The 20,284-nt window shown below is 46.1% G+C and overlaps 2 protein-coding genes across 6 annotated transcripts; one reads left to right on the top strand and one right to left on the bottom strand.

The window, feature by feature from the left end:
- Positions 1 to 3,163: 3,163 nt before the first annotated feature.
- SRSF5 (serine and arginine rich splicing factor 5) lies at positions 3,164 to 18,287 on the top strand. Of its 5 annotated transcripts, XR_009418581.1 has the most exons (9): positions 3,166 to 3,291; positions 3,723 to 3,866; positions 4,043 to 4,113; positions 4,327 to 4,422; positions 4,766 to 4,835; positions 6,133 to 6,206; positions 6,527 to 6,637; positions 6,791 to 7,097; positions 18,131 to 18,287. XR_009418581.1 is itself a non-coding variant. In XM_059473616.1 (8 exons), exons 2-8 carry the CDS (start codon positions 3,741 to 3,743, stop codon positions 7,038 to 7,040), a joined length of 798 nt encoding a protein of 265 aa, XP_059329599.1. In that variant the 5' UTR covers positions 3,164 to 3,291; positions 3,720 to 3,740; the 3' UTR covers positions 7,041 to 7,679. The 5 variants fall into 5 exon arrangements, 3 of the variants coding, with proteins under 3 accessions (XP_059329599.1, XP_059329600.1, XP_059329598.1); XM_059473616.1 differs by lacking the exon at positions 18,131 to 18,287 and having other exon boundaries at positions 3,164 to 3,291; positions 3,720 to 3,866; positions 6,791 to 7,679; XR_009418582.1 differs by lacking the exon at positions 18,131 to 18,287 and having other exon boundaries at positions 5,112 to 6,206; positions 6,791 to 6,855.
- On the bottom strand, positions 9,764 to 14,520 carry SLC10A1 (solute carrier family 10 member 1). Its single transcript, XM_059475148.1, has 5 exons — positions 14,123 to 14,520; positions 13,189 to 13,435; positions 12,083 to 12,261; positions 10,986 to 11,182; positions 9,764 to 9,930 (listed from the first exon to the last, which is right to left on the bottom strand). The coding sequence occupies exons 1-5, from the start codon at positions 14,518 to 14,520 to the stop codon at positions 9,764 to 9,766; spliced, it is 1,188 nt and encodes a 395-aa protein (XP_059331131.1).
- Positions 18,288 to 20,284: the final 1,997 nt, after the last annotated feature.

Raw genomic sequence — 20,284 nt, 5'->3', positions numbered from 1 at the left:
GGCTGTGAGGGTCTGTCTGGGCTGTGGAAGAGCAGCCCTCAGTCAGGCTCCCTAACTCTACTGACTGCTCAGTGACACAGCCCCAGCACAGCACGTTTCACCCTGAATTACAGTCTGCCAAAAAAAAAAAGATTCTACTAGCTAAATATACTTCTGCGTGGTGGGCAAGGGCTCTCAGCCTGGCACTAAGATACAAGAAATCTATATTTTTAGATCTGAGCAATTAAAAAGGCTTAGCTTTCCCAAAAAGTGGAAAAGCAAAAAAAAAAACAAACCTGTGAAAAACTCATTTCTGAATGTGTTATTCTATTATTTTCTGGTAAATTTCCATTTTCTTTCTCCAAATATTTTGAAGAAAAGCAATTGGTGCTCAATGGTTAAATTCTCTATTCAGTGTTTGCTACCTACTTGAGACTTGTGTAAAGCTGTTCTTGAACCCTCGTTGCTTCTACTTTTGAGAGAGCTACACTTATGTAGCAGTAACAGAAATGTGTTAGTTTAGTTAGTCATGGAGTTTGGAAAAAAAACAGAACAGAGAGTTCATAGATAACTAAGAGTACAGGAAAGGAGAAAACAAAGAACAGTAGAGGAGAATAACACAGATAACCATAGTGGAAGAAGTAACAAATATATTCACCAGTAGCATTCATTCCAGAAGTCTGGCAGAACTGGGCAAAGTGCTGAGTCTCTGGCTACATGGCTTATACAGCAGCTTCACTGTGGATCTGTGGGACAGCAGGTTTTGTAGAGGGTCTTCAGCAATGCTAGGCAGTCTCTGAACTGGAGTCTCTTTTTTTCTCTCTTGTTCCTTGTTTCCCCTGTTTCCTCCTCCTCCCTGATTTAAAACTGTCTGTAGGGTGAGGCCATATAAACTTCCTGTATCCAGAGCATCCTGCAGCAAGTTATGCCACAGGTTACTATCAGTTGGTGAAGAAATACATCTTTTTGCACATTTTGACCTGGACTTCATTAGTTTCATTTGATTACTTTTTTAATTACTATTTTTTTAAATTTGGAAGAGACAGCAAAGAGTTTTTCCTTATCAACAGTTTTCCACAAGCAGACATTAATCGTATCTGGCTGAGAATTTGTTTCAACTTTCATTTAATCTTCTGCTGCCTCATGACTTTGTCACTTCCAAATAGTAACTGTATTTACTTAATTCCCTTGATTAATAAACTACAAGACTTTTAGCCTGTTTGTGTGGCTCTCAACAACCAGAACTGCGGGAATGTAGGAATATGGACACTACTGGGCTAGCCAGCAACAATAATTTTAACAAGGCCTAGGTGGTCTTCAGACAACCTCAAGCCAGAGGGAGGAATAGCACTGCCTGTTTACAGAAAACTTGGAGAAACTGGGTAGGAAACAGAGGTGCTTGCTCATGACCCTCACGTGAGAAATCCATGAGAGTAGAAGAGTATGTCACCCTTTTGCTGGTAACAGACTTGGGTAACACAGGAATGTCCTAAAGAGGGATTGTTGTCTTCTGAATCTTCTCCTGAGTTTTGATGCTTTTCATCCAGTGTTCTGATGCAGGGAGAATTCTGCTTGGCAGTTACAAGGACAAGGCTTTTTAAACTGCAGCTTTGCACTGCTAAATTGGGCAGCTCTTCCTTAATGGGCACTCCTGCCCCTTCCTCCCTTCTCTATTCAGTTTTGTTGAAACTGAAGTTATTTTCAGTTTTGTTTTTCTCTCACTACAAGCTGGTTTTCATGGAGGTTAAATTTCAGAAGTCTGCTTGCTGCCTTTTCCAGCACTACCTTTTGCTGGTTTAGCTTTGTGTACCAGTTCACTCTGCAGACAGAAGAGTCCTGGTGTTGACAGGAACAGAACAGCCTGTTCCCATGGCACCTGTTAAAGCACTGTAACTATGAAATTAGCACTCTTACATTCAGATGTGCCACCTAACATTTATCTTCCTCAGCAGGCAAAGATTATGATCCACAGGGATAATCACCAGCATTGTCTTTCCTTGCTCAAAGTCCTCCCTGTATTGCAGATTTTCCCATCTGTGCATCATCCTGGCTTTTTTCACAGACACTGCCTCTGCCCAGGACAGAAATCTGCATCTTTGGAACCCAAGAAAGAAGTGAGTGATGCTGACAGTGCCCTTACCAAACCTTTAGCTACATGGTAGCCTTTCTCATCACTGCATGCAGCAGAAATAACTTTCCCATTTTTGGAACTCTGCATGCTGTTGCAGTTTGAGGAGTGACTGTGGGGGCAGTCATATAAAGCTATGATGTCAGCACCATCACGTGCTGTATTGTTCCAGGGAAACAGATGTCGGTGACTAAGCACGAAAAAGAGAAATTCATCCCATAGAGGTCATTAATAGCAGCCCCTGGGTGTCACAAAGATGGGCCCCAAAGGGAAGGGGTAGGGGCTGAGACTCAGGGCAGCATGGGACTTCAGGTGACAAGTCAGGAAAATGCTATTAAAAGGATCATACTGTAACTATCAAAATGCATCAAAAGAGGCAGCCTGGTGCAGCTGTAAGCCTGCTGGCTTTTTGTGTAAAGTCAACTGATCCAGCAGTGCACAAATCTGGCAAAGAGGGTCACAGAGTTGCAGCCTCTGTCTGTACTGGAAAACTAGTGGGTGTACCTTCAACTTCCAGATGTCTTCTTCATTTCAAATACCCCTTGGGACAAATACCCCTTGGGACAAACCCCTTGGGCTGCCTTTACTGCAGCCACCTAGAAGGCAAACAGATAAATTCTGCAGAATCATGTAAAATGGAGACAAAGCTCAGCTCTCTCCCTTGTCGTTAGACATTTGATTCCAAATGAGGATTTCAGCATATCAGAAGCTCCTTATATATTTTCCTCCCCTCGCTCTTGGTTTATCAGTAGCCAGAAACGCCTGAAGCAAGGCTTGCCCGCCCACGCGGGCGGCACAGGTTTTAGCCTGTTGTGTACGGGGCGAGTAAAAGAGCCCCGATGGTTGTGTTCACCCCTCAGCACAGCTCTCCCCGGCGCCCCAAGCTGTTTGTTTATCCCCGCTGCCGCCCCAACATGGCTCCGGCTGAGGGCGCCGGCGCGGCCCCCCCGCCCTGACCTGGATTCCCCGGGAAGGGGCGTGGTCACCGCCTCCGCCAATGGCCGCGCGGGGCGGCGCTGACGTGCGGGGCCGCCTCCATTTCGCGGCGCAGCGCCGGTGTTGCGCAGCACTCGGAGCCGTCTGTCGCCCGGAGAGGAGGTATCCGCCCGACCGATCCGCCGATCGTCTGCCGCGCCACACCGCGCAGCCGTCCGGCTCGGCCTGCTCCGAGACCCACAGCCCAGGTTCGTAAAAGCTCCGGGTGCTTCCCCCAGAGCGGAGCGCGGGGGAAGCGGGGCGTGTGCGGTGCGGTGCGGGGCGGGGCGCTTGTGCTGTGTGCCCGGCCGGCCCGCGGACCCCCGGCCGGCGTTGTCGCCGCTCCGTTCCGCTCGGAGCGGCAGGGTCTGTGCCGAAGGCGGGTGCGGCACAGCCGCCATTTTGTGGTAGAGCGATGGCGTTTGCTTTTCTTCTTCAGCTGGGCGGGCGGGGCCAGCTGGGCGGAGAGGCAGCTGGGCGGGGCCGGAGGCCCAGCGCCGGCTCCTATTGGGCGGGGGTGAGGCGGTGTCCGCCCGCCGCATTCCCATTGGCCCTTGTCGGGGGCGGGGCCGGCTGGCGCAGTGCGGCAGCGGGCGGTGCTGAGTCACCGGCGGGCCTGACGCGCCTGTCCCCGCAGCAGGGCCGCGCAAACACAGCCATGAGCGGCTGCCGCGTCTTCATCGGGAGGCTGAACCCGGCCGCCAGGGAGAAGGATGTGGAGAGGTTTTTCAAGGGGTACGGCCGCATCCGCGACATCGACCTGAAGAGGGGCTTCGGCTTCGTGGTGAGTGCGCCCTCTCTCCCTTCCCCACTCCCTTGGTGCTCGCTCGCGTTTGAGGTTTATGAAGGTCTTTCGAAAGAAAATCATGAACGTGCTCACCAAGGCACGCCACGTAGCAAATCAACATCTGCTCTTTCATTGGAATGTAATTGCTTGGTTTTATTGTCTTGGTTGTGCAGGAGTTTGAGGATCCGAGGGATGCAGATGATGCTGTTTATGAATTGGATGGAAAAGAACTTTGCAGTGAAAGGTGAGGTGCCTTATTTCATGGCTATACAACCTTGGGGGGGATAAGGGTTGTATAAGCCAATTTGTAAAAGTAAATTTCACTTTGAATTGTGTTATCAGTATTGGTCAAACTATTTTGGTTTTGTTTGCTTTGTCTTTGTCCTGAGAATTACAACTGTGTATCAAAGAAGAAATATATAAAAACACGTGTTTTGTTATGTGTTTCTCTTCACAGGGTGACCATTGAGCATGCCAGAGCACGCTCGAGGGGCAGAGGCAGAGGGAGGTACTCTGACCGGTTCAGTAGCCGCCGCCCGCGCAGTGACAGGAGGCAAGTGCAGCTTTGACCCAGTGCAGCTTAAAAAAAGAATGGTTTGGGCTCAGCCCAGAGAATGTGAGCTGCAGTGAGCGATTAAAAGGTGTTATTTGCCTTTGAAGTCATTTGTTGTGGCAGCAGGATAGTGAAGATTACAGAACTTCTCAGATATGCCTGTCATCCTTACGCTTCCTCCCTTAAGTACTTAATGCCTGCCCTAGATTGCTTGGGCCATTACATAGCTTAGGTTATAGTACTAATGATGATATGCTGATACTAGCTCTTACAGCACTCGTTAATATTAACATGGTTATATTGTATTTACTGATAGAACTCAGAATTGTTTGTTTCAAAACAGAAACGCCCCACCTCTGAGAACAGAAAATCGTCTCATAGTGGAAAATTTGTCTTCCCGTGTCAGCTGGCAGGTTTGTTGAAACATGATTATCTATTTTGACTTCATTTAATGGGTATGTAACGTAATGTAATTATTTTGGAAAACAATTAATTAAATTAAAACCTAATTTATTAAAATGTTTATGTGATTAATATGATTTTTAGTAATGTAACTTAAATATTTTAAATGAAAGCTAGTTAACGTTAATTCATAATAATAATACATTTATATGTTTGAGGATATATATTTATTTTTTTCTTGTTTTTAAAATCCATTTTAACCACATATTAAACCCTTTATTTGCCAGCCTATCTGTGTCGTTGGCCTTATGACGAGGAGTGCCTGTGGGTTATCCTAATCGTTCTGTGTTGGTCACTCTTGGTCGGGCCTGGTTGACTTTCCAGTCAGCTCCTACAATGTCACTTGGCCACCTCTAGATCTGTGTTTGCCGGTCTAGACGTAATCGATGCACTCCTTAAAGTGCCACATTGCAGCGGTCCCAGAGCGTTAACGAGATCTGATTCCTAAGTTGAGAGCTGTTCTTCCTGTAACGCTTCCGAATAACGAGGTCCTGGTCGAAAAGAGTTGAAAGATTGGAAATTAGGTGGTCGTTGGAATCCTGATCGCAGTAAAGTGGTCCTTGGTGCCATCAAGCATAGAGAATGGATCCATCCATAGTCTCCTGATAGGGAGGGCAGTGCGATTAATGGCTTCCATCGACTGGGTAGTGTTCGGCAAGTGGGTGGCGAAGAGCCAGTCGGGCATATGTCATGACGGTATCTCCGGTCGCTTAATGCAGTTTGCTGCTTGGCTAGCCTAGGGAAATGTTTATAAAGGTAAAGTAAACTATATTTTTAATGACATATGGGGCACAAAATAATTGGTGTTATGTAAATGTAATTTTGTATTCATATAAGACTTGTAATGTAAATGGAGACTGAAATAGTCCAAAAAATATATGGGTAGCATTTCAAAGTCAATTCAGTTGATATAAAAATGTGCTTTTTATTTCTTTTTTCTCTCTCTTTCTTTCTCTTTGCTACTTAAACTATAAAATCATTTTAGACTAATACTTACCTTAATGTTAAGACCCTTTTATTAGCATTTTGCTTAAAGCAATATGCTTTTCTCATTTATTTCGTGCCCTGATACAGATCATGATACAGATAATGCAGTTTTGATTACAAGTGTGGCAGTTGCCATGTTTGTGATTTATCTAACAACTTCTCTTTCAGTAGTCATAAGTTTCTTTTGTTTGCTTTAAGCTACTTTTGTATAAGTAAATGTTCATTTCACTTCTTTGCGTAACAAAAGTGGTCTTATGTTAGGATCTCAAAGACTTCATGAGGCAAGCCGGGGAAGTAACCTTTGCAGATGCACACAGACCTAAGTTAAATGAAGGGTAAGCCTGTCAAGTGATCTCTTGAAAGCTGTAGATTAACCTGTATGTGTAATGTTTGGGGAGGGAAGCTGGCTACTTTCAGTGTCAGCAGCTGTTCATGGCTTAATTTAGCTACCCTTTGAAAATGTACATAGGAAATGTTTGGGGAGGGGAATTTTTCATGCTTCAGTGATGACAAAGGATAATTACACTGAGCAGTGTAGGTTTTGGGGTTTTGTTTGGTTGGTTTTTTCCCACTGTAAATTTTCCTTTTATTGGTAACTACAACCTGTAATAGTGAGCTTTGTTTGTGTTTTTTTTTTTTTTTTTTTTTTCCATAGGGTGGTTGAATTTGCCTCTTACAGTGATTTAAAGAATGCTATTGAAAAGCTTTCTGGTAAAGAAATTAATGGAAGGAAAATCAAACTAATTGAAGGCAGCAAAAGGCACAGGTATGGATTTCTACTCTTAATAATGCTTAAACATTCAGTGAGGACCTTTGGAGTCAGTGGGCAGGCAGCCAAGCTGGAGGGCTGTGGAGTGCGTGGCTGGGGCCGTGGAGTTCCGTGGCTGGCACTGAGCGGCGCTCTCTGTTGGCTCCTCAGTAGGTCCCGGAGCAGGTCACGGTCACGCAGCAGGAGCTCCTCTGGCTCGCGCAGCCGCTCTCGTTCCCGCAGCCGCAAGTCCTACAGCCGGTCACGCAGCAGGAGCCGCAGCAAGTCGCGGTCAGTCAGCAGATCTCCACTGCCCAGCAAGAGCCAGAAACGGGCTTCTTCCAGCAGATCCAAATCTCCGTCATCCGTAGACCGGCAGAGGTCTAGATCGAGGTCCAGATCTGTTGATAGTGGCAACTGAACTATAAATAACTTGCCCTGAGGGCCCTTTTTTAAACCATACTTGCTAAAACTTGTGGTAAGTATGTGACTTTCTGTGGGAAAGGGTTTGGATGGGGAGAGGGGAGGGAAAGGGGAACTTTGTAGATGTGGACCATGGTGGGAAGGGTTATTGACTAATTGTATTAAATGTTTTTGATAACCCTTTTCTTGCTCACATTTTTTGTGAATGTCTGAAGTGTATAGTTTGTGTATATTGGCAGAGCTCTTTATAACTAAACCAGACAAATTCTTTTGTACTCTAAAGTCATCGGAACACTTAATTCTCAGTATATTCAACTGTGAATAGCAACTGAAAGCATTGATGTCTCAGACTAATAGTTTTAGACTTCTAAGAGAGCTCTATATGTGCTGTACATAAAGCTTTATTTCAGAGGGTATTTTTTTGTGCTTTTGAGACATTGTTTCAGCTATAGGTCAGCAGATTAAGTGCTGATCGGTACTGGTAATAAAACTTTATTTTAAAATATTTCCATTTAATAAGACTTGCACTACACTAAGAAAATGCCCATTTCACTGCCCTGTGGTAATAATATTCTAAAAAGCACTCTTATTTCTTGATACCTAAGAATGAATAGTTCAAATAAAGTATAAAGAAACATTTCTGCTTCTAGTTTGTTTCTTGTTGTTAATAAAGTGGTTGTGACTGTGTTAAAATGTTTCCTAAAAGTGGAGCTGTGCCAAAGTGATAACTGTTTTGGACAGGGATGAGAATTAGCATCCTTCTAAATACATTGTGTGATGTCCTTGGTTGTCTCTGTGTTCTGAAATAAGAACATGGATAATCAGACTGTCATAGTTCATAGCAAAAAGTGGAGTGGATGAGTCATTTAGCTTTTAATGACTTGGGATAATAAGTGTGGAGTGTTAAAGACATGTAGTCAGCATTCTTCCTTAGTGTATTTGTGCATGTTTGTATGAGAACACTGAAGTGTCCATAAACCATTTTTGTGAGCATTAGTTCTCATTCTGGGGGAAGAGGGATTTTTAAGTCGGTGGGTGGGAGTAATGCAGTAGTAGTACCATGAGGGTTTATGTTTTAGTGTTTGTGCCTTCCAGTTGCAGCAGTTCTCTGCAGTCCTTGTATTTCTCAAGCCCTTCCCCACAACAACTTAAGAATTTGTTTTTTTAAATAATGTGTTTTCTTATAAAGTGCTTTACAAAGCTATTCTAGTAATCTGTAGAAACCTTTAAAAAGATCATTGTAGCCTAGGCTCAGATTTGGATAGATCGTGGGAAGTGCAAGGTGGTTCCTCTGGGAGCCAGGAGGTTGGGTGTTTGGCCTCTGCAGCCCTGCTGCCTTTTCTCCCTGCTGCTGCAGAGTTCTCAGGTACCAGGCTCAGGAAGGAGGAGGAGCTCTTGTACTGCGTGGGTCGGTCTGTTGAGGTGGCACTCAGGCACTCCTGAGAGCAGGCCTGGGAAGGGGGTAGGATCCACAGTTAACTGGGTTGTTACCACTCAGCTTTGGGGAATGGGAGGCTTCATTCTCAGAGCCTTAGTGGTGCAGATGTTCATCCCAAGAGGTGTCTAGTAAGAGGGCTCTAACGTGCAGGGGTAAAGATAGCATTCACACTCATCAGGGTTGGAAGGTCAGCTGTGTAGAGATCTTGAGTCGGTCATCCTAACTTGGATGATGATAGGCATATGTGTCCAAGTGGGACTTGGCTTCCACTGGAGCCCAAGTGGCTGAAAGCACTTGCATGGGATGAAAGGGATCACGGACTTCTTTCAGGCTAAATGTGAAGTATTATCTGCTCCATAAATCATTGTTCCGAATTGTGTTTTTAGACCACACCACTTGCTGTGCAAGCAGCATGAGCAGGTGCCTGCATTATCCCTAGGGAGCTGGCTCTTGAAATGATGAGCTTCCTGTTCAATTCCCAGGCTTTGCAGTGTGGAGGCTTATGTTGATTCCTGGCATAAGAAATGATGCTGTTTATTTATTGTAGGTTCTTGGTACAAACCAGTTTATTCTTAATTAAGATGAACTCCTTTGGGTTACAAGGCATAGTCTGGACATGGGAGATGTTGATGCCAGTCTTTTCTGGTACTGTGTGTGTAGTGTGACCATACCTAGGTGGTGTCTAGAACAGGTGTGGTGTTGAGTTCAGTGACTGCTACAAAAGAAGGCATGTTTAAGGTTCATCTGGTGTTGGAGGTACAGCTTGCTGGGCCCAAACTCCGCATACAAAGGCAGTTTGTAGCCATGATCGTGATTTGTGTGGCCTCTGCTCTGGGGAATCAGTGGTACCACATAGTACCTGTTGGAGGATGGGAGAAACCAACAGCCCATGAGCTTGCTTGGCTGTGCATTTGATCTCACTGGCTTCTGCATGAAGAAACTTCACAACTCATTCTGGGTCTGTTAAAAAGAATTACATTAATCTGCAGTGATATTGTCAGGATCTGCTTGCATTATGTGCCAGCAGGACAGTTACAGGTAAGTGAAATTAAGAAAGGCAGTGATTTACTTAGAGGTAAAACTGGGACAGTCACTGGGCATATTTTTCAGCTGTCCTAAAGGGTTGTCGCAATGACTTTGAAGTCACTGAAAGTCTCCTCTCTGGTCTGACAGAGTGAGGCTTAGTCTGGAGCAAAGTCTCTGGGGAATAACCGTGGGTGCAGATGGCTCGGTGGCTGCTGTGAAGTGAGCGTATCGATAGGTTTGACACAACAGCTGGAGACCTATGAGCTGGCTGCAGAAGGTGGAGCTTGGAGGGTTGTGAGAGCAACTGCTGCAGAATCCATATATTGTTTTCCTGGTTTTCCACTGTTTCTGCAATGTCTTAACACTGATTTCATTTCTTGAACTCTAAATGTGTCCACACCTGCACAGATAATTTTTGCTGCATCTGAAGAGAAAAATGTGACAATAGGCAATTCTGAAACCAGGTTAGGGAAAGATTGTGTTAACTACAACTGGAAATACTGGGTAATTTAAAAAAAGAGGAAGGAACTTATGATTCCTGCTGAAAGACTGAAGCCATTTTGCTTCCAGTCAATTATGACCCAGAGGCTGGAATACCACTTTTTTGTTACAGTCTTGCCAGCACCCGCATGTCTGTTTCCAGTATCAACTGCTTTGCTCTGAACACACCCAAGGATCCAAGTGAGTGTGTTTTCCCCCCCATTAAGTTGCCCTCCAGCATAGCTGTAAGATGTGGTGAAGTGATGCTGAAGCAGCTCTGTAGCAGCTACTCCACTGCATCTCTCTCAAGGCAGTGGAGAAAAGTACTGGCAGCATCAGAGGGATGGTGGGTGGAGGATCTCATTCACCCATCTGTGCAGTCACCTGAGCTTGGAATTAGGGACCTCCTGGAGTTGGAGATGAGTCTATTTCACATCTGTACCAATATTGTATATATTTTAAAATGAAGTTTCAATCTCTTTATGTATTTTTAATGTACTTTTCTAGCAAAAGATCCAAATGTTTTGTTCCTTTGGCTGCAGTATTTGGCAGTTCTGTCCTCTCAGGGAATCACTTAACAGCTTGAAGCAAAGCCTGGGATTCGTTGCATCAAAGAATATGTAATGTTTTTGTGTAGTTTTAGCCACACGCAAACACCTCTGTTCTTTGCAAGTGCTTAGTGCCAGTCATGACTTTTCACAGGGTATTCACTGTAGCCTAAAGCACCAGACTGTGAAAACCTGAGCACTGGTAGTTTTGATAGTATGTAGCTGTGTGAAACATCCTGCTCATGCAAGAAGTCAGTGGAATTTCTAAGGTGTTCAGTTACCTCAGAATTTTTGACTCTGATTTGAATTTAATGTGCTGGGTATGTAATCTCTAGTTAAAGAGCAACTGGATTCTGCCTTTATAAAGCAGTGATGCATTGGTTGTTGCATTGTAAGCATGTATGGCTTAGCATGGAAAGTATAAGAACTAAAGGAGCAAAGCTGTACTTGCCATTGGCTTGCTTTATTCTGTCATGGATCCGAAAGACCAGGATGAGCAGAAATCTTTCTCCAAGCTGGAACAGCAAGTAGAGCAGTGGGAAGAAGTACAGGGGGCCAATGATCTCTGGGGCAAAGGCAACCTTGAGGATAGCTAAGCCAAGCTGTACGTTCTGGCAGCCAGTTTCCATGCACACTGTCCGTCTGCACCTGAGGGAGTAAAATAGATTACAGATTTAAATTGCTTCCAAGCAACTGAAACAGAGCCCTGCCTACCTTGCTGGTGCACTTCCTGTGGCTAAAAGCTGCTCTGTCAGGAACAGCACTGCAGTCCCAGAAGGTTTTGCCTCCTGCTCCATTGGCAATGGGCAGACACAGATCATGTTACAAATGTGAACTTTGTTCATAATGGCGTGGGAGGCCTTGTGTCCTGCTCTGGACTCTGCAGCTTCCTGCAGAGAAGTAATCTGAAGTGGTAAGAGTCCAACATATGAAGGTTTAAAGTCTAGGACGATTCCTGGTTTATGTAGGACAAGGAGGAGCAGGTTTTATATGTCAGGTTTTCATTCTAAATTCCTGGGGCTGGAGCAGAGAATGCACTGACTGATCTGAGGTAGTAACAGCTGGGGAATAATTGTGTCACTTGGGGTTTAAGCTCTGTTGGTATTTCTCAGTTGTTTTGCATTTGGGTTTTTTCTTGGAACTAATTTTTTCCCCCAGCTTCGTTACCAAGAGCACAGGGTGGTAATATGTTTAGCAGGTCACTTGTGGCCTTAAGCCAAAACCATCCATCTACTTGTTCAGTGAACCTTCCATGGTGATCAGGTGCCTATGCCAAAGACACCTGCTTAGCTATTCCTCCCCTCTCAGCTAAGCCAAGCAGAGGTTAAAGTAATTTCTCTTCCCACTCAAGCTGTGGAGTCACTGGCTTGGGACCAGCTTGTACTGTCTGGTTGTATTCCTAGATCCTATTTTGGGTGAATGGGGTCAGTGTTCTACTGAAGTATATTCCTAAAATTCACATTTTCACCATTGCTCCACAAAGCAGAGCTGCCAAATCTCTCTGTTCCTGATGAGAGAGAGAGGGGAGGGAGGTGTGGAAGAACATACCGGTCATCAAGCTTGAAGGCTGCAGAGACAGCGTAGCCCAGCAGGAATCCAGTAAGGGGCATTAAGGCAGAAGTTCCCAGGAGAGGTGGTGACAAGACAACCATGATACAGCTTCCCATATTGGCCACAGACAGAGCAATTACAGCAGCAGATGACAGTAGAAGCATAACCATCCCTGCCTAAAGTAAAAGTGATTGACAAGAGAGAAATCCCCAGCAAAATTTGCCTCAGCTGTTAGAAGCCGCTGTACCCAGTTCTCTGTCCATCACGTGAAGTACACAGAGGGCATAAGTGCCTTTCATTTACATACTTGTTATCAGTAGTCAACAAGAGACCATCCTGGGCTAGTACCAAGAGAGACCTTAAATAACCAAATACCTTTCTAGTCTATGTGCAAAATGTCTGCTCTCTCTGCACAAGCTGCTTGTTTCTCAGGCATTGCTACTTGTCTCTGTCCAGATCCCTTTGTGGCTTTAGTCTACCCCAAGCAGGTGCTGAGGAAACCACTTCACTCACAGTTAGAGCCTAGCAGAGTTCTTGAGTTAGACAATGGTGTATCTGGTTGTCTGGATTTCTGTTTTGCTGTTTAAATGCCTGATGTATAAAGGAGGCAGGGATGTGATTCCAGGCCCTAAGTGGGCACTTGGTGATACAGTGGCTTCTGTTGGATAGGTATCTCAACAAATTAAGCAGCAATTTTGTGATTTGATTTTTGCCTCGTGCTAGAGAACAGTGGATTGGTTTTAATCTGTTTTGGGGCGGCTATTGTTTGGTTGGTTGGTTTTTATCTGGGTTCTGCTTTCGTAGCAGAAGTAGTTGAGGGCAGTGCCTGTGATGTTCATTAGTGCTGATGTAGCAAAAAACTTCCAAAGTTAAAACTGAAGCAAAAGGGGAATGTAGGAAGTTGGCTACAAAGTGTTTGCCTGGAAAAGATGGATTACTTCTTCTTGGGCAACTTTTTTAACAATTAAAGTGGTGAAGTGCTTGTCTTGAGCTCTATCCTCAACCCTTTCATTGATTTGTGCCATGTCTTAGAGAAGTTAATATGTCTGTGATTCTATTTTTGAGAACTTCCTCAAGGCCCTTGATTGGCACAGGATACTTACCTTGGTGATAAAGCCAGTGTACTGTGGTTTCTTCTCATTCAAGATGATGCGAGTGGCACAGGGGATTAGCGTCAGCACCAGGGAGGTGATTATTCCTTTGTAAGGTACCTTGCCCTCCAAGTCACCCTCAGACAGTCCTCCCAAGTACAGGTACAGAAGCAGTGGCATTAATCCAATTGCCAGGACCATGGAGCATGCGGTCATTACAACACTGAGATGAAGAAACGACCCCTCAGTGGAAGAACAACTCTTTTTAAAAATGGAATATGCTAATCTGATTACTTGCCTGGACAGATGATTTTAATAGAAGACTTTACCTTGCTTTTTCCCAACTTGTCTCTGAGATCTCCACAACATCACTGTCAGATTGTAGAAGGATGTGATACGAATGGAGAAGGGAGAAGATGACTCAAGTTTCATGCTGAGAAAGGGTACATACATACCCATGACAAGGGTACAGTTCACATTTCAGAAATTCACTACTGAGAGAAAAAGTAATACTTTGTATTTTTGTGCTGTATCTTGCTTATCACTAGGGTTTGTTGGAGAGTGGTGTTCTGCTAGTTCAACATTTCTCACTGATGCAGCCTCTTCAGGCAGCATGATCAGTGCACACAGAACTGCATATGTGCAGTTCTGACACAGCATATATATATATGCTATATGTACTGCTACATGGAGATGAAAACGTGTTCCTGCACCCATGTTATCAACAACAGCATGCCAATGATTCAGAGAAAGGTACAAAGTGCCATTGTAAAACAGGGACAAATGAACTTTTTGAGCAATATGGGTGCTTTAAAAATGTTTTGGATTTAGCATTTCAGTCTTTGTCCAGCTTCTCAGGGCCTCCTAATGTTGATTAAATTAGTTTCTGAACCAGCCATATAACTAGATTAGCCTGGACAATGGACATGTACATAGCTTTCCTTACCTGAGGTTCATGTCCCCTCTCAGTGCCAGGCTAAAGATGTTGGAGAGGTTTCCCCCTGGGTCACAGAGGAGGATGGCCAGGGATTCTGGGGTTCCCAGCTGGAAGAGCTTGCCCAATATGAATGCTGTCAAGGGCATGATGCTGTACTGAGCCAATATGGCTATTGCCACACCTTTAGGTCTCCTGAGGTGAGTTGTGATCTTGGCTATCTCCATTGTACATCCCAGAGACACCATGATGACCAGGAGGACCACGATAAGGATTACATTCAGGGCTGTGTCCATAGCCTGCTGTCCAAATGCAAAGGGTGGTGCCAGACTGGTCAGGGAGGTGCTGCTCTGCATGCAACCTGGGCTCCAAAGTTCTGGGCTATCAAAAGCTCCCTTGGTCTTGTTCATCCTGCTGAGGGGTTAGGAGGTCCCTTCTTCTGTAAGTGGCTGGGAAGGTGAGGGAAGAATTGATTCAAAAGTCCAAATAACATTAAATTAATGGAAGCAAAACATGAGCTCTCTTTCAGGACACCACTCTTAGCCTTCAGCACCTGTTGAAACAGAAATCTGCATTTAGAGCAATCAGCTGTGAACCCCATTCATTTTGGAAATATACTGTGCAGTTTGTTTATCTTCTGCTCTGGTCCTCCACTTCCTCCAGCATCCACCCTCACAATGAGACAGCTGGTGAGAGTAAGAGGAAGAGAGCTCAAGGTGGGTAGAGAAGACAGGTAAAGATGGGCACTTCATACAAAGGAAAAGGAACCAGAGCTCCTCTCATTCACAAGATACTGCTGAGGCCAATACTTGAAAACATGATGCATCCAGGGTACTTTGTTTTTAATGAGATTATAAAATACTTATTCTTCTGGCCATAAATAAAGCTTTTGATAGTGAAGTCTAGGAAGATATTACTATGCAGATGAGTAATTTCTCTAGTAAACTCTTAGGGGCCTTCAGATCTCTTTTCCTGATATGTTAAATCTGCCACTGTTTAGAAATATTTTAGTTGCATATAGGAATTAATTCTCCAAGCCTTACCAACTTTGAAAATATTATTCCCTCCTTGGTGCTGAGGGAAAGTCCTGCTGGTAGGTACCTCAACTGACCTCTGCAGTGCAAGGCTGAGGCCCATGGGCACAGCAGTGCTGCATTCAGGGCCTGGGGTGTTCTGCACTGTGATCCAGCTGGGGCTGCAGACATCACACAGACTGTCCAAGCAAAGCCAAAGAGGCAGCTGTTCCCCAGTCCAGATTGGCACCTGCCCTGTGTTTTCAAGGCTGCACGGCATGACACACACTCAGTGCTGTGGTGTGCAGGGAAGCAGGGCCTGGCAGCTGGTGCTGGGGCACAAAGAGGGACTGGAAAGGTGGCTGATCCTCCAGCTTCTGCAAGGGTGACTGCTGCTCATCCTGCCACTGCTCCCTGTCCCTGGCTGTAATACGGGATGGGCTTCCCTACACCTGCCATGCCCTCAGGTGTCATACTTCCTGATCCCTCAGCAGGTTTTGCCTTCATCTAAGGCAGTTATTGCCCTCAGATTAGTCATCCCCTAGGTCAAGGGAGTGACTCTAGAAACAGAGCTGAGCATGTTAAACCAGAGCAAAATGGATGCTGTTACCTTAGTGCCAGTGGATGCAGCTGTAGGAAGCTTTGGCAGATCACCCGCTGCTCCATCCTTTCCTGGCTGGGCTTGGTGAGCTGTAGTACTCTTCAGTCCTCCAGCTTCAAGAAAATCCCCCTTGGTAAAATCCCATCTTCTGCTTGCAGGGTATAAAGCCTGGGTCTAAAAGAGCCTCACAGAGAGGGAAGTTGCTGTTCTTTGATAGTTGTACTACCAGGACTGAGGAAGGGATTTTAACTGGGGAGATTTGCTGCACTATGGCTGAGCTCTAATTCCTTTGCTGAAGGGCATTATGATGCTGCAGTAGCATGTCCATTGCTTCTATTCATCTGGGAGTTCAGCAGGCTCGGCCTCTGCAGCCCTATTGCTCTGGAAACATTGCTGGAGGCAGGCAGGAATGTCAGGGCTCCGTGTTCCTCCCCACTTGCTCTTGCTTTGGTTGGGAACTTTGTTTTCCAGGCTGGCAGCCAGGCCAGAAAAGCACCAACAACAGCTCAGGAGGTCAGCACAGTCATCCCCATGGGAAGGAGCAGTACCTGTGGCTCTCAGTGGCTCTGCACATCCATGCCCATGGCTTCTCCTACACCCTTGTGAGCACCACACTGCCCTTCTTGGGGACAAGGGGCCCTTCAGTAAGTCACAGATGGTGCCTTGAGGCCCCTGTGTCACTGTGGTGGCACAGTTGTGCCTTGGCTCACTGCTGGGCTCTGGATGAGCAGGTGGGGCGAGGAGCCCTGCAGCACTGTGTGCAGTTTGATTTTCTGTAGGCATCTGCAAGACTACCAGGCACAAGCAAGGGCTGCCCAAGTAGTACATGGGCAAGATCCATACAAATTAAGATAAAGTGCAGGAGCAAAGCCCACAGCAATTCTTTATCCCTCACTTAAAGAGTTTTTCCCCTGTGAATCCCCAGCAATCTTCCTAAAGAAATGCTTGGTTTTCACCATGTTTGTCTTTCAGCTGTGTGCTGAATTTTGTAAGAAAGAATGAGTCAAGCCAAGCAATAAAGTGCTTATAAAGTGCTACTGCCTCAGCAGCACCTGCTCTTCCCCTAAACCTGAGCTAGGTTTTAAACTCTTTTAAAACCTAGCTCAGGTTTTTAAAATGACAATGTTCTAATATTCTCACCCTTTCTAGGACTGTAGAATAATGTTTAAATGACTCTAATAATTTTAAAAATGCCTGTTAGTTGTTCAAGCATTCCTACTGGTTCCTGGTAGTTAATGGAGGAAACACCACAGGAGCCAAGGAAGAGACTGGTTGAAGAAATTAGGATCGTTATTTCACCTTGGTTCATGCTTGTGCATCTAGTTATTTGACGTGGGCACCAGAGCTGGGAGTTTGCATTGAAGTGTGGCCAAAGAGCTGCATCTCAGCTGTAAAGCCGCTGCTCCCGGCGGCAGGGCCTGGGTGGCAGGATGGCTGAGGGAAGGCTGGAGGAAGGAGTGCGCTCCCACTGCCGGGCAGCGGGCCCGGGAGTCGCACCTGGGGCCCAAGGACCCGCCTTGCCTTAGAGGACGCGCTCGCCTTGCAGGAGCCGGCTGTTTAACCCCTGGGCAAAGCGCGCCCTTTCCGTGCTTCGGCCGCTCCCTGGAAGGGCTCAGCTCCTGAAAGGCAAACTCCCAGCTGCCCTTACAGTGCTGTCCGCCTTCCAGTGCGAGCTGAGGGGCGCTGCAGCAGCCGGGCCCGCGGGAGGGCACTGAGGGCTCAGGGGCGCTGCAGCAGCCGGGCGGGAGCAGGGCTGGCCCGCGGGAGGGCACTGAGGGCTCAGGGGCGCTGCAGCAGCCGGGCGGGAGCAGGGCTGGCCCGCGGGAGGGCACTGAGGGCTCAGGGGCGCTGCAGCAGCCGGGCGGGAGCAGGGCTGGCCCGCGGGAGGGCACTGAGGGCTCAGGGGCGCTGCAGCAGCCGGGCGGGCGCAGCGCTGGCCCTGACCTGGCTCGGCTGCCGCGGCGGGTCCTGCCCGGCCGGTGCCGCTGGAGGGCAGTGATCGCATGCCCGGAGAACAGAGCTCACCGCCCAAAACACACCGCCCAACGATTGCTTAGATCGCCTTGACCGAGTAAGATATTCCAAATTCACAGGTACGGTCTAATGCAGCAGGCATCAAGCGACGCTTAGCAAGCCGGAGGCATTGAAGGAAGTGTTTAAAAAAAGAATGAGAAAATGTATACGACTTTGCAGACTTCCTGTTGGAGCTCAAAATGAACTGTGTTGAGGATTTTTTTTTTTTTAAGGAGTTAGCACTTCATGCTTTTATAATGCAGCTTCATAAATTCCTCTGATATTTAAAAAATGGTTTATGCGCCCCTTTCAGTGGGGGGGGGGGGGGGGGGGGGTTGAAGTCTGATTTCTTAGTTTGCAGCTGGGATCATCATCTCTCCTGTGTTTTTACAGAATTTAACATAACTTGAACTCAGTCTAGTGGCTGCCTAAAGGCCCTGTTTCAGCAGATGTGCCCAACAGGAGCAGTGGTGCTTGATTATGTCAGGTTTCACACTGTTGGCCCACAATACAAGACATGTCTTTGACCTCTGATGCCCACATTTTGCTCAGGTAAGATTTGTGAAAACAGTGGAAACTGTACTGTTATGTGCTTGGCTAATCAATTTGCTAATTTCTGGGTGATTTTGTAGCACTTTGCCCACCACAGCCCTGCCCACATGTGGGCACTATGCTGGAGTGGGAATGGAGCAAGGAGAGCTTCTGCAGAGACAATCATGACCTGGCATGACTTGTTCCAGCTGTGACTGAGGGCTTTGTCCCAGCTGGAGACCCAGGGTGGTCTCATCCATGTCAGCCAGAGCATGCCTCTGTTGGCCAGCAGTGAAAAAGAAGCTTGCTCTGATGCCTCTTCTCTGTCAGATTATTTTAAATTTGAGTTTGCTGGGCAGGTAGGCATTGTTTATACCCTGAGCAGTTTAGGAAACTCTGTAGAAAGAAATGCTGCTCCCAAGAGCATGAGATGCTTCAGTCATTTAGACCAACATTTCTATCATATCAGTACACTGAATCTCCCTCTGAATTTCTTGAGCAAGGCTTTCCACCAGCACTGGGAAATATCTAAGGGCCTTGGTGAGTGGGAAGGGCCTTACCCCATCCTTCCAGTGGTGATACTACCCTGAGGATTTTAAGTTATTCCAGACAGAGAGCTCTGGAGAAGGGTTATGTGCATGGTAGGCAAGCCCAGGTTGCCATGGATTTCTGGCTGCTGTGATAGATTTTTTGTTTCCCCAAGGAACCTGTAGCAGTGGCCACTGTGACGATACATGGCAAAGATTGTTTTCCCTTGGTGGGAAGCAAACTGCAGGTCTGAGGCAGAAACCCCCCTGCTGATGGGTTGAGGGGAGCACTGGGGGCAACCCATCTTCCCAGATACAAAGGACGTCTCTGTTTTTCCTACCTCTGCCTGCAGGAAGGGTGTCAGTGTGGTGTTGAAGCAGGTTCACCTCAAGGGCAGATTTTTTATGAAAAACAATATAGAAGGAAGTCTGTTCATGTCTGTGATGCTTATTTTTCTCTGTAGGAAGAGATATTTTTATTGTCCATTGTAGTTATTTACTATGTAATTAGTGAATCTAGTTAATCTTGAATGTTTCATTTCTTTAGGGACCAGATGTCAAAGATAGCTTCCGAAAAACTGGACAGCTTAAGTTTTCTTGCAACTTTGATAAAATGGTGTCAGCAGGACATTTCCCTAAACCTGTCTCCAATCTGTATAGCCTTGACTATTGCTCTTAGTTTCAGAGGAGAAATGAGCATTAACTACTGTTCTTTGACCTTTGCAGGGTGATAACTCTACGGAAAATGCTGTGTTCTCTCTGGGTCATGTGAGAAGCCTCTTTGGCATGAGCTTCTGAGAGCTGCTGTGGGCAGCAGAAGGTTGCCCAGTTGTTTGCCTAACTTCCAGCTGTGGATGCTGTACACCTACAAAAGGCAATTGCACCTTCAGCTGAGGTGAGTATGCTTATTTTGTATCAAAGATTATATTTTAAATAATTTCTTTCATTAGGTTGTGCTCAAGTTCTAACATCATAGCTTTAAACTGCTCAATTAGTGACATGCACTAGTCCTTCTTCCTACATAATGAATATGAAGATTTAATTCAGGAGATGGTTAGGAAAGTGGAAAGTAAGAAATAAGGTGCTCAGGAATAGCCAAGGATTAATGAAAGAGTCCAAGACCCTCATGCACCCACAGGACACTCACTGGGGTGTCCTGAGTGTTCCAGCCCAGAGGAGCACCCCAAGTGGGCATGGAGGACAGCAGGGATTCACCAGGCAGCACCGCAGCTAAGGGGCACCTGAAACCATCTCCCAAGGGATGTTTGAAGCCTGGATAGTCCTGGACTGCTGGCCAAGCTCTTGTGACCACAATGCATCAGCAGAGAAATCATAAATAAGTATCTGTGTGTTCAGCAGCCCTTGGATATGGGGATTTGTTTGTTTACAGTGTGAGCTCTGTGAGTGCTCAGTGCTGTGGCTATGCCACTGCTTTTTAGTTTGGATTGGTGCACTCCATTTACTTTGTTCCCTTTTTCTTCAACTTGTA

Source organism: Ammospiza nelsoni, chromosome 6, assembly GCF_027579445.1.
Source record: "Ammospiza nelsoni isolate bAmmNel1 chromosome 6, bAmmNel1.pri, whole genome shotgun sequence".
NCBI lineage: Eukaryota > Metazoa > Chordata > Aves > Passeriformes > Passerellidae > Ammospiza > Ammospiza nelsoni.
The sequence above is the reverse complement of the archived record's forward strand: the minus strand, read 5'-3'. Positions and strand labels throughout refer to the sequence as shown.